Source organism: Monopterus albus, unplaced genomic scaffold (assembly GCF_001952655.1).
Source record: "Monopterus albus unplaced genomic scaffold, M_albus_1.0 scaffold136.1, whole genome shotgun sequence".
NCBI classification, from domain to species: Eukaryota; Metazoa; Chordata; class Actinopteri; order Synbranchiformes; family Synbranchidae; genus Monopterus; species Monopterus albus.
In genome coordinates, this window is record NW_018128016.1 from 577141 (window position 1) to 591418 (window position 14278).

At 40.7% G+C, this 14278-nt stretch overlaps 1 protein-coding gene across 1 annotated transcript in view; it reads left to right on the top strand.

Moving 5' to 3' along the window:
- syt1a (synaptotagmin Ia) overlaps positions 1 to 14278 on the top strand; it is a gene marked incomplete at its 5' end in the record, with an annotated part of 40958 nt that overhangs the window by 11135 nt on the left and 15545 nt on the right. Inside the window, 4 exons of the mRNA XM_020613644.1 lie at positions 1225 to 1397; positions 5012 to 5137; positions 12092 to 12259; positions 13637 to 13804. Coding sequence (XP_020469300.1) covers positions 1225 to 1397; positions 5012 to 5137; positions 12092 to 12259; positions 13637 to 13804 — 635 coding nt within the window. The remainder of the gene's footprint in view (positions 1 to 1224; positions 1398 to 5011; positions 5138 to 12091; positions 12260 to 13636; positions 13805 to 14278) is intronic.

Below are 14278 nucleotides of genomic sequence, written 5' to 3' on the forward strand. Positions count from 1 at the left end.
TCTTTCATTATTTTCAGTCCATCTGGACGTTATGCTGTCTCTCCGGTGCTTATAAAAACCTGTCTCCTTCCATCCTTGAGTTGTGTATGTATGGTGTACACTGGATACCTGTATGGCCCAGAAAGCAGTAGCTGACTGCTGATTATAGTGGAGATAGGTGTCAGTGTGTTTGCAGTTGGCTGGTGGAGCTGTCACCGTGTTGTCGGGCAGAGTGTCTGACGGTGTGTAGGTGGCAGAGTTGACTGCCGGTTGTCCAAACTCTCCAGTCAGGTCCACACACCAGGCCAACAACATATTGTCAAGGACAAAACAACAACTCACTCACATCAAATTGCCTCTTATAATTCATTTTATAAACAATTTTATTCCAAAAAAATGGAACTGCATTTCTTGAAGTAATGTTAGTTATAAAATAAATTTTAACTGGTTAACTCATCCATCCATGTCTGCTGCTTGATAAGTGGTATAAATATTGAATGGGTGGATTATTAGGCAATATTGTTATATGCAGCTTAGAAGAACTGACAGAAATGTGATGTAAATGTTAATAAATACATCAGTTCTGACTTTGTTTGATAACCTCTGATTAGGCTGAGCAGCTCTACCTTTCAGAAGAGTACCAGTCTAAAAGTGCAGCCTATCTGTGAAAAATTCTCAGACTTAAATGTCAACACAAAAGACTAATTTCATACTATTTCCACAGGTAATGTCTGAACCGGGAGTATGTGAACAATGAACAGTGATCTGTTAGGTTTTACTGCATCATTGGCTTGTCATGGTGGTACCTCTGTTAAAGCTTCTCAAGCACACCCTGCAAAATTACCACTGCTCTCAGTGCCACACGTTTTATGTTGCCCGTGATTGCCGTGAAAGTGTCAGCTGTCTGAGAATCTTTTGTTTAAATGGCACGTGGAAAATGCCAACATCGGTTACTTCCACAAAATTGGCTGAAGCCATACAGTTGGGTCTTGTCCTGCTAGACGGGATCAATTGTTAGGAGTCTGCCACTTCTTGATGAACCCAGTGTTGGCTTAGGTGCTGATCTGGTGTTCCAGCTCTGCAGACACACACATCCTCTTTTATCGCACCTGTCAGTTGGTATAATCACAACATTTTGCAGTTTTGGTTCAAATGTTGCATCTGTCCAGTTTTCTTCTCTGTAAGGCACAGTTTTATTTTCTTCCAGAAGACTAATTTAACTTTTCCTGATTGCTCTGTCCCCAGTGCCATCATGGGCCATTGTCTCTATTGCCTTCGTGGCGATCATCCTGGTCTTAGCATGCTGCTTCTGCATCTGCAAAAAATGCATATTCAAGAAGAAAAACAAAAAGAAGGGCAAAGACAAGGGCAAAAATGCCATCAACATGAAGGATGTCAAGGATGGAGCCAAAATCGAGGTAAAGACTTTAAACTATTGTTGCTTAAAATTCAGAAAAATGATGCTCAATACAGGCAACACACTCCCAAAATGTTTATCTTTTGCTGCACCCTCTGTGCATGACAGTGTGCTAGAAATGGACTATGATGTGTCCCAAAACATGCCTTATAATGTTTAATGTTTCTTATGTTTTTTGCAGTCTTCAACATACTTCTATTTATATTTTTACTGCAGTTATGGTTGTCAGACACTTTATATGCAGTGGCAGATACTGTACTGTATGTTTTGAATATATTATGTACTTGCTGTTGCCAAAGAGATGCATACAGTATCACTTAAAATGAATCTAATATTTAAAATTAATACAGTGTAATTAATTGCAGGAGAGTTAATGAAAGTCATGTGAAATGGCTTCAGGTTGAAGAGTTTCTCTTTTCTCCTACTTTTTGTTCCTGTGAGTGTTTCTTTTTGTCCTATGAGGACCTGCTCACTTGTTGAAGCGTGTGAGTAGCGTTTGCCGTGTAATGAAGTGGTATCCACCCAGAGAAATGACATCACCAAATGATCAACAAATGGGAGCAATTTGACGCTACTGTACCTTGCAGAAGTACAGAATGAAAAGCTATGAAATGCTGACATTTTACACGGAGCTGGCAAACTCCAGCAGAACATCATTACACTGTGATCCTTGGAATCAAGTGTGTTTAATTTGCAGCAACACTTCTGCTATCAGAGGTGAATTGGATCCATAGACAGAAACTACTGACATTTTTTTGTACTTCACTTGACTTACTTATTGTAGGAGAAAGCTTAAATTAAGACTTACAAGTTAAAAACTCATTCATTTTCTTATATACTGTAATAAGGGGGGAGCTGTAACAACCAGCAGGTCTGATTAAATAACTGCAGATGAGTTTTTTCATTAATTTCCAATATTTTCACTTCCTTTGTGCAGTCCAGTTTTATTTTTAAATATGCGCTAATCAAAATATGATCTCGGTTATCGGTCACTTTGATAAGCTTAGCTCTGAGATCAGTGTATCTGCCATGTCCAAGGCAAGCAGTCATTTCTCCTGGTGTGCCCAGACTCTGGTGTTTTAACTCCTGTGTGTGGTTGTTTTAATTTGTGTCTCTTCCTTCTATGTCCTCCTTATCTGTGTTGTGTCTGATGACTGTTCGGGATGGTCACTGGCGGTAGGTTCCTAATTGCTGTTGGATCTTCTTAAGCCTGCTGCTCTAATGTTTTTTATAGCCTCCTGAATACAACTTGCTCCCATAGAACCAAATATATGTAACTATGCATACAGTACATGTATATCTACTGTACAGTATATATGTGTGTACAACCTGCGTATGCACATATATATATGAGAAAAACACTTGGGTGCGCATTGACAAGGTTGAACCACGCTGATTCCTGTGCCTAAGTCTCCTAGTAATTGAATCTTGAAGTGCAAACAAGTGGCAGTGCATAAACAGACAGTGACTGAAATGCTGTACAAGTAAATGTTCCTCTGAAAACAGGCAAAGTAAAGGAAACTGTTCAGACACAAAGCATTTGCATTCAGATGCAGTGGTGGAAGACATACTCAAATTCTTTACTTAAGTAGAAATCCTACAGTATAAAAACACTCGGTTACAAGTAAAAGTACTACAATCAAAATGCCGCTTAATTAAAAGGACAAAAAATACTTAAGGTACCAAAAGTAAAAGTAATTTTATGCAGATTGGCACATTTTACATTTTATTATTTCATATGTACAGTATATCATATTATTGGGTTCTAATTATTTACGTATTATCATGTCCATCACTAATGTTGCAGCTGGTGAAGGTGGAGCTCATTTGAACTACTTTTCCTGCTTATGAATGAAATTACTGCTAGGTAGCTTGTGAATTTCTTACCAGGAATCAAAAAAGTCTTATGATTATACTGGGTTTTGTTTATTGATCTGATTCTGAAAGTAATTACTAAATTAAGGCAGTAGTGCAGTACAAAGTACAATATTTTCCTCTAAGATGCAGTGAAGTAGCAGAAAATGAAAATACTCAAGTAAGTAAATGTATTTAGATTATTTTCGATGGACGGCAAATTTTTAAAAGCCAGTTTTCATGCTTTCAAGGGAGACAAAGAAGGCAACAGAATCTCCATGAGTCATTTTTGGAACCTAAAATGTCAAATATCTCTTATAAGGCCACAGGTGGCGACTATCAGTCGGACGATGGTAACTTGTCCTGCATCCATCTTGGGCGAGTTATCACCAGTTAAAATGTGTCCTGCTCTTTCTTAAGGAAAGAGGAACTAACGCCACACATACCTCCACTTATTATTTTAGTGAAGCAATTCCTGTCTCTCTAGTGATTTGTTTTCATTTTTTTTTAAGTGCTGTATTGTGAAATGTGATTTTAACGTGTAACTCAACTTTGTTTAGAAATGTAGAGTAGAAAGTATATTTGCTCTTAGATGCTCTTAGATGGAGTAGTAGTCAAAGTAGCCAAAATTAAATCTACTTAAGTACAGTAACAGACAACTTGTACTTTGTTACTTTCCACCACTGCGCAGATGAAGCCAATCATTCCTGTCCTGCAGCACAGCTGCATAAACATTGGATAAACCTCATGTCAAATGATACAGTACAGGGTTTCTATTTCTTCAGTCACCCACTCCGCTTTTTCCTCTTTTATGTTTTGCAAAAAAACCCTAAAAATCATTTGCAAAAGGCAGAGCCCAAGTGGCTCAGTGGGAAATTTTAAAACCAATCAGTGTTGTTCAGCCTTTCGCTTTCACATGAGCAACTTGACAGACTAGTAGGGGCAGGCTCCAATGTACATTACAACCTCTTTTAGCATCACCCACCCACTCACCGCTAGCATGATGCTTCTAGCTGCCATCGGCACAGGGGTTAACATTAAAGCTTTAGCTTATGATGACAGTGACTGTATGTCTGAGGGCGTAACCAGATTTGGGAATGGGGAATCACGCGAGAGCACCGGTTTGTCTGACGGAGAATGCTCTGCATGCCTAACAAAAGACACATCGTGGAAGGGAACGTTTCATGCTGAATGAATGACCTTGAGAACTAGTCTTTGACTCTTCGACCACCTGCTACCCTCACCTCACTGCCAGGCTAGAGAAAAGGGCAGCATCACTTCTCACTCTCTGCCACTTCAGACACTTCCCAACTGATATGTGTTTTTGCCAGAGACTTGATCTGCCTGAAATAACATCAAGGGGAATTGTCTTACTGTGATCTTTTCCAGAAGCATCTCCTTCCTTTATCTATCTTCTTTCTATATCTTTCTACCCTTTCTTTCTCTAATGCCTGCCCACTCTCATCTCTGGCACCATCATTTGATCTTTCCTCCCTTTAGACAGAAACACCCAGAGATTGATAGAAAAGCATCATCAGAGGACGAGGCCTGGGGCTGTAATGCATCACAGAGCATGTCCTGGTGTTAACTGCTATGGAGTTTTAGTGCTTGCTTCCCCTGTTTCCCCCTATACTTGATAAAACAAGTGGCAGCTTTTACAGGAGTAGGTCCACTGGCACGACCTGGGTGGGGAACGGCTGGCTGGGTGCTAGCGCCAACGACACACAGGCGACACTGACTGTTGGTGGGTGTCTCCTTCAGGCCTTGAAGGATGAGGAGGATGCAGAGACAGGGCTGACTGAAATGGAGAAGGAGCCTGAGCCCAAAGAGGACCAGAAACTGGGCAAATTACAGTACTCCCTGGATTACAATTTCACAGAGAATATGGTAAGGATCTGTTCTCCTAATCTGTGTGTGTGTGTCACTGTTGCAAAAGATCCTCCTTTGTAAGTATGGTCACACCCAACCTCTGAGGTGGTCCAACTTTTCATCTCTACAGAGACAAACAGGGCCCAACCCAGGTTTTGCACAACATTTTCCTTTTGTTGCATTACCACCCCTGTAAACACAATTTGGTCACTGATGCTTGAGAGTACTCTCACAGGGATCTCATGGTGGTCGGGTTTGTGCATTTACTATTGAGCTTTGTAAAAGATACACTACACTGTTGGGGCTTCGTTCATCTCTGAATACGTTTCCTTCTTTCTGCTTCATTGAAAACAGCCCCTGTAGATATCCATCTGCTTTATTTTTTCCAGCGACTGAGTTTTAAAAAGCAGAATGAGGAAGCATATCAGCTTCCTGGCACCAGATGTTGTGTGACAGATAATAGACACGGTGTGTGAACAGAGTGCTGGGCTAGCTAACTCCACGTTATAATCAGAACTGACAGCCTGAGATTAGACAGTAACACTAACTGCTGCTATACACACTTGCATAGGTACAACTCGCTTATTTGCCCCCAAAACAGCTTTAATTGGTACAAGAACGCTTTCTTGCTCTTTGCATCAATAGTCACTGGTCAATATTCAATCATTCTTAGTACTTAACCTGTGCCGTATTGATCACTATATAGACTACGGAGTCAGTAATGATGCTCATTCAAAGGTGCAGACATCATCATTGGTGAGCAGTCAATCAGACCCTTATGTCTTTTAGAGAAAAAAAAGTATTATTGAGTCATTTCATGAAAAGGGGATATTATGTGGACAGTATACCTTTCACAGAGTTGATCCGTCATGTAGTTGGGAGGCAGTGACAGGTCTCTGGATGAGGTTCTTGATTACACCGGTAATAGGCTCGACAGTGGAGCTAACGTTTAATGAATGGATGACAGTTTTCATGCTTTATGACAGTGACCTCAGAGAAGCCAGGCTCAGCTCACTGCCTCTCACACCATGCAGCCCTGGACACCTATTCCTCTGACCCACTTTCAGCTCAGTGATGGCCACAGTGGCTTTTAGGAAATGTAATCCTCAGGCTTTGAGGCAGTGAACGCCTAGAACTGCTCAACAAGAACAGGTAAACAGTTGGATATAGGTTCCTTTTGAAAGTAAAGGCGGTGTGTCCTTTTTTCCTAAGTAGCTGGCATTACAGAGAACAAGTGTTACCTAGTTGTGGGGTGATTTTCTTTGACCACCATTAGGGAGTGAAGCTGCTGTTTATCATATTTTCCTTACATTTTGATGAGGTGAAATTTTATTGCTTGAACAGCATGAATTGGTATATAAGTCCCATTCGGCTAAGAAAATGAAGGACACACTAAGTGAATCCCAGTTACCCTAATCACGTCCACATTTCTCTCGCTTGCATCTTTTCCTTGTGTCTTAGTCCTGCCCCTTTAAGATGGAAGGAAAAGATGCAAGGACAATCTGCGAGGAAAGAGGAACCGAGGAAACACGTTTTAACTGACGCCCTTTCCTCCAAACCTTCATGTGAAGCATCCAGTCACAAACAAATTTTCAATAAAGGGGCATGTCAATCCAAAACAGACTTCTGCAAGGGATACACTCATGTATTCACAGTTATAGCTCCTCCAGGCAGCCTCCTCACTCCTCAGAGCAGAAAAAAGAGCTCTGGGATGTCAATCATCATGGCAGACCAGAACATCTTCCACATCAAGTGAGGACTGAGGAATGATAAGGGAATTGGGATTCTCCTGCTAGGGTGTGTGAACAAAGACCAAGTCAAGGTGATCAGGCTGATTGGGAAAATACATCCAGATTAATTTCAGATCCTCATGCTTTTTCTGTCCATTAATTGCTACAAATAGCTATGGCCCCTGGTGATGATGGCACTGGGTTTATACTGGGTGTTGCACAACTTCCAATTACTTAGAGTCAATCTTTTTGTTTAGAAAGTCACATTGACATTGACTAGTCTGTGATGATGTCATCAAACCCCCCAGCTTTAATAGGTTCTCTAGGTCACTGAACCAGTTGAATTGGATGTCCCCCAGCCACCAGCTGGCAGTAGTGAGCAGGCTAATACTTGGCGCACCAGAACGAGGAGAAAAAGAGGTCAGAATACACCAGGACAAGCTTCAGTAGAATGGGTTAAAACATCAAGATTTACTTTTACAAGAGAAAAGGCATTAAAGGTGGTGACTAAGTGGTTGATATTGCATTTGTGCGTGTGGTTTCTTCACCCATCTCAGTTAAGTGTGGCGCACAGCCATGTCCTGACTGTCTCTGGGAGATGTGACCGGTACTTTCTACTGTGCAGATGGTGACCAGGCTACTGTTCCACCAGCTCCCACTGTGACACTCTCATTGCTAATGGCTTTTGGACACTTGGTTTGGTGATAGTTTCATCAGCGAGGACAGACTGCACAGCTAACAGGCAATCAAGCATGACAAGAATGGAATTCCACCTGACTGGGCAGTCGGTTTGGATTTTATTGGCATTTGCAGCCAGCTTTTCCAGGAGTTTCTTCAAGACAGAGGTTGTCAAGTGGCAAAAATGACTGACTACTTGCTGTGCCACATCAATAGCCTTTGCTACATCAGGTAAGGCTGTTGATAAAATCCCATGGTCAGTGACTAGTCAGCGTCATGTTGAAAAGGTCAGTTCTATGTAGTGAAGTCAACTAGTTGACTAGTCGACTAATCTGTACAACCCCAAGTTTATACATTAATGAGACAAAAGGTTGTGTAAAAGATCCAAATCAATCAGGAAGTGATGATGTGCCTTTATCAGATAGATACACAGTAAATGAACCACAAAGAGCACTCTCAGGACAGCAGGAAGGAATTTATGAATTCCTACTTTTAGCACCATTTCTATATTCATTGCTCTTGTCACAGGTCCAGAGCAGGCCTGATGCGTTGTGTCCAATCGGAGTATGTGAATTTCTAAATTGTTAGCAAAACATGTTAAGAATTTCCCCTCTACAGTTCATTTATGAAGTAACACACCAAGATGCTGCGGTAAATAATAGTCAGGAAGAGGATGGTGGAGTCACAGCAGAGCCCAGATGCACTGGGACAAAACCTCCCAAGATAACATGCCAAAGGCTGGATCACCAACTTGACTCTGGTCAGCGTGCTGCTCACTGGACTGAAGAGTAACAGAGAGGTTAATACCAGCAGCTCTCTGCTGTGATAGGGCCAAGTCCTTAGTTAAACAGAGACATCCACACAGATGTGCAAACACACAGCCATGGGTGTTTTTGCTTTTCATGTCGGGCTGTAATGGTCCATTAGTCAGTTGTTTAGAATCTTAGATAGTGGCTATAATTTGTCCCAAAAGCAAAATAAAAATGTTTTGGATTATTCATTTATTATTTAAATCAAATGTCAGGATTTGCAGCTTGTCATGGCAAATGGGCTCTCTTTGGATTTTGGCCTGATAGCTGGACAAACCGAGTTATTTGAAAACATCACCTTTGGCTCTGGAGACTTCTGGTCAGCTTTGGACATTTTTTAAACTAAATGATTCATCCATAAGACCAAAAGTCCAGGGCCATGCTGGCAGCTCTGGAAAGATGCAAGTGGATGTAGCGGTGCCATGAGCTAAATGTGTCAGCAGACATGCGTGATGTCGTGTGTGTCAGCATACTAGCCTGCTCGCAAATGACAGCACTAACGTTATGATGTTAAGTACATATAATTTTTGTATTATTTACCCTGTTCACTATCTTAGTTCAGCACATTAGCATGATAACATATATTAGTTAGTGGTTAATCAGAACAGCTGATACTGATCAGAATATCTCCTTTTGAAGATAGCTGATCAAATTTAATAGGTGACAAATTTATATTCTGACCCAATGATGACACCACATAAAATGGTTAAGAGCTTGACAGTGTTAATGCAGCTCAACCTGGGGGAAATATGAATGTGTTTATGAAATTTCATGACAATCCATCCAATAGTTGTTGAGATATTTCATTAAAAAAGCACACAAAACCATAAAAACCACTGATGTCAAAAGTCGGGGATCACCAGAGTCATTAGGAGTCATCCTCTGGGCAGCATGGAGATATAATGAGATCAATGCCTTAACATTTGTGTTTATGAAGCTCAAGATTTTTCAGTTTTTGGTGCAATGTTTATAAATGTACCAATTTAATATGTTTATTATTGAGGTCATGGTTAAAGGTGGTGTTATACTGGACTACATTATATTTTGAGTTGTCTTTATATTTTTGTCCTCCCCAGCCCCAATATTAGGAACACTTCTGAATATAATGCAGTCCAGTACAACAGCACCTTTAACTATAAACTCAATAATAAAGATATAATTGAATTTATACATTTATGACAGTTTCACTAAAAACTGAGCTTCATAAACACAGATGTTAAAGTGAAAGTGTTGCCTTGAAATACATACAATTGTGCAGGTGTACCTAATAAGGTGACCAGTGAGTTTATAAGCAGTATATAATCTGGCCTAAGTGATGTAACAACAACCAACTGTAGACATGGTATGACATTTTATTAGTAAATGAAGAATCAAAAATGTGATCTTTTGATTAATTGATAATGAAAATGATCAGTAGTTGTAGCTCTGTGCAGAGTAGATGCTGCACATACAAGTACTACCAGTTAAAATGAAATGGTAGCAGCTGGAAAATTACCATATAACACCAAATTACTCAATTATTGTAATTGAAGAGGTCTCTCCTTCCACTTCAGCCAATTTTGAGAAAATGAGAAAATCTAAGTGAATTCTGTAGAAGACTTTCGGTTGGGGACTAAGATGATTTTGAACCAAAGGTGTTCTTAATGAGTTCTGAAAAACTCCTCCTTCCATTTTGATGTGAACATCAGGTGTAGTGTCATACCGCCTTGGGAAAAATACATTTAGCTGATGCAGCAAAATACATATCAACATTTTCGACCCTTTCCTGCTCTTCTCTGCTCTCAAGCATCAGTGCCTCTCCTAGTAAAGATGGTGTGACACGCTGTATCTGCCACAGACTGTGCTGACAAACGGCTAGAAATCAGGACAGCACGCAAGAATAAATTGCTACACTCAAAACCCAAGCGAGGCTTCACAGCAGTACAGTGCAAAACATGGTCACATTTCTCTTCAGGTAAATGACAGCTAGAATAATTGTACATTGTCTGTTTGTCTTCTGAGGTGTGGAATTATTTTGGAGTGAGTAAGCTACAGAAATAATGTTTATGCCAAAGTGATCCACTGAAATCATGACAGGATCACATATCACAGTAGCAGCTGGGTAATGTCAAGGAAAGGCTGTGCATAACCTGGGGTGCAGATGATTCATCTAAGATGTCCTGTACTTTCCACCATGTCTTTGTCATGTATGGTGTTTGTTAGTGTGTTTTTGCATATGTGTGTATATGTGGAACATTCACAGTACACTGACCCTGGGTAATCAACACTACATCATCCCATCATGAACACCTTTTCTTACTAGAATCTAACTACCATTAGGTGCAAGTGTACCTTACAGTACTTCCCTGGGTTGATACTTGTCTGCTCCCAGCTTCTAATTTTATCTTGTGGTTATTAAAAGCTTTCAAATGCATCAATTTAGCCTAGAAGCTAACTCTCTTATTAGCTAGATATCTACATGTTAATGTTTTTCTTCATGTTGAAAGGTCTGCTGGGCTAACTGCCAAACCAAGTTAGTGTGATATGACTACACTGTATGTTGGAGTCAGTCAGTCTGCCCTCTCTCATCTCCAACTGGTACAAAATGCTGCTTCTCGCCTTTTAACAAGCACATCCAGACACGATCATTTCACTGTAGCCAGCATATTTTAGAAAAGATTGTAAACTCCCCAGTGGCCTAGCCCCTATTTATTTCATGGGATTATTACAACTTCCCCGACATGCTGGAGCACTTAGATCATCTGGTCAGAATTCCCCTTTCGAATTCCCAAGATCAAGATGTAAGCGATGGGGTAAACATGCTTTTGCTGACCTTTAAGCTAACGTGCTGTTGGTGAAGCTGTAAAAGTGACTGGGCTTACCTGTCAACAGGTTTAATCTCTGTACAGACTTGTCTGAAGACAACTATATGAAATGGTTAAAGCTCATTAAAAGCTAGTCCATAGACTCTTTGATGCTTAGCTCGACTACATTTGTTTTTATTTATTTTTTTACATTAAGTGCTTTTTCCATTTCAATGTTACTTTGCCCCAACCACAGATTTAACTCAGAGCTTTCAGATCATTTTTTCTTCTGAGAAATGTTAGACTATCTTAAAATTGATTTTCCTTCACATTGTTGGTTATTTGCCTCATGTTTATTACCAACTGGAGGCCACTGTTTCCCACTTTATTTACCAGTGCATCACTGGTAGCTCCACACAGTAAACCCATGCCACTCCTATGGCTGAGTGCCCTGGTCAGCCTCCAGATTGCTGCTTGATGGCTGCCTGATTGGAAGGTGATTGACTGACTAGCAGGGCCTCCTGAGAGGCTGTTGAGCAGAGGCTCTGACTGGCAGGTCAATCAGCTTCCCTGGCACCCCATTGTGTTTATCAATTATCAGCCTTCTGTAAAGAAAAGCAGTCCTCTCATTCCAAGTCTGACACATCCTGACCTTTACCATCTCCTCGGCCACTTTAAGGCTCTGTTGACACAACCTTCTAATATTGGTGACATATCTCATAAAAATGACACTTATTTATCTTTAAGCAAAGGACTGATTCATAGTGATATCAAAAGACAAGAAGTGATTAAAAATCCATTGTTCCTCAAGGGCTTAGAACAATGATTAAGAAATATTTATAGCCATTCCTTTAACAACTACTCATTTCCTTGTAATAATGTTGGTGGGATGGAGATGCGAGCTATGATAATTTGCTGTAGTGAACAGCCTCACCTTCCCTCACCTGCCTGTCCTTCATCTTGCTCTTTTAGCTCATAGTGGGGATCATCCAGGCTGCAGAGCTGCCTGCTATGGACATGGGCGGCACATCTGACCCATATGTCAAGGTCTACCTGCTGCCTGATAAGAAGAAGAAGTTTGAGACCAAGGTGCACAGGAAGACCCTCAATCCTGTCTTCAATGAGCAGTTCACTTTCAAGGTATATTAAAAGTTTAATTTTATTTGCAACCAGCAAATGCTCAAAAACATTTGTGCATGTTTTTGTAGCTGGAGATCGTTTGGTTCCACCGACACTCTGATTTGCATGCCGTCATGAATACTGGAAAGGTGCGGAGACAGCAAGCAGCTGGCACATTAACAAGCTCCTGACAGAATATCTCTCACACACACACACACACACACACACACACACACACACACACAAAACAGTGACAGCACAAAAATATATTTACGAAAAGCTAATTTATGATGAAGTGCTGCAGATATGCACACTGGTGCTCAATGTGATTGGGATTAACACAGGCAGATGCACCGCTACACCCTGGCCTGCCTCAGCCATAATGGATGCATGGCTGTTGCTCAGCAGTGGAGAAAGTTTTCTTATTCATCCGTATGAAGAGCGCAGGTGTAAGTTAAGCATAATGTGATGTGATATAAATCTCAGTACCAGGTTTGTGTGTTTTTGTAATACTTAATTCCAAATCTGTGATACATTTTGGGGGAAAAAGCAGGACAGGCAATTATAACAGCGGTGACACTGTCAAGAATAAACGACAATTCTCTGAGATAATGTCAAGGACAAAGCAATGACTCTAATCACTCCCTTGCTCTCATTTTTGCATTTAGTGCTTTGTTTCCATTTAATAACTTGTCCCAAAATTGAAGGCAATCAAGGATCCCAAGTACTGCCTCCTCTGTCTTTTATCCATGTAGACCTGATAACACCATCTGTCAGGGCAGGGGACTAACAACATCACACAAATCTGACTCGGCTTGACATGTAATTAACTTCAGATTAGATACAAGATGAACTTTTTCTGTTGAGGTCCAGGGATGATCAGATCAAACTGAAGTTTATGAGACTGAAAAACTGAGAATACACAGTTCAGTAGATTGCAGTCTTACACAACAGTAGCACATACCATGGTCCTACAAACACTGAGAAGTTGAGTGTCTCTCAGTCACTAAGATGATTATAGGCTTGACAAAGAGAGTTACTTGCAGCTAATGTTAACTAACCTAAAGAGAAACAGACAAGAAGGAGGATTTTCTACCTCTGCGTGTTTACTCAAACATATTTCATCACTTTTTCTTCTGAAAACGTGCTAACTGGCTGTTGATCTTGACAAGAAGCTCCAGCATTGACATTCTCTTTGGATACATGCATATGGGCCTTTTCTGTGAGACAGCTCTAAACAAACCTGCAGAAATATCACAATGTCTTTAAAACATGCCATTATTTAAATGGTAGAGATCAACACGAGAGGCCCGTGTATTTGGGTAAGCTGCCTATGTTTTGCCTCTTTTTTCTTTCTTGTGTTTTGAACCCTTTCTTATCCTTTGTCACCTTCCTTAGGTCCCCTATGTAGAGCTTGGTGGGAAGACGCTGATAATGACGGTCTATGATTTTGACCGCTTCTCCAAACACGATGCCATCGGTGACATCAAGGTGCCCATGAATAAGGTAGACTTCAGCCACGTAACAGAGGAGTGGCGGGATCTGCAGAGCGCTGAGAAGGAGGAGGTAAGGCTTAGGCAGCATGCAGGCCCACACACCTTGAACACTCCTCATAACCAGGGAAACGAGTAAATTTGAAATCATTTTGTGACACCTGTCTCCTGTCAAATCTGCTCCAAGGGTCAGATTTGGACATTTAGCAGCTGCTTTTACAATAATAAGAACATTTTTATTGCACAAGTGATAGCATAGTGATTATTTTGCCGTGTTCAGCAAGCCATTTGTGGTTGAACCACAACCGTGGTGCCGTAGCTGATGTAATCCAGCAATCTTGGAAATGTCACTTAATCAGATGTCCACACTTCCCCTTCAGTTAATAGAAGTGTGACTTTCCAGGCAACAGTTCAGGAGATTCAATTTTCATGGTAAATGTCATGGCATATAGCACGTGTTGCCATGGGAAACTCACTTATAGCATCAAGGTGGTTTGATTTAAAGGTTAACTATAGCAGTGCTGGCTCATGGTGCTGTTTGAGTTGC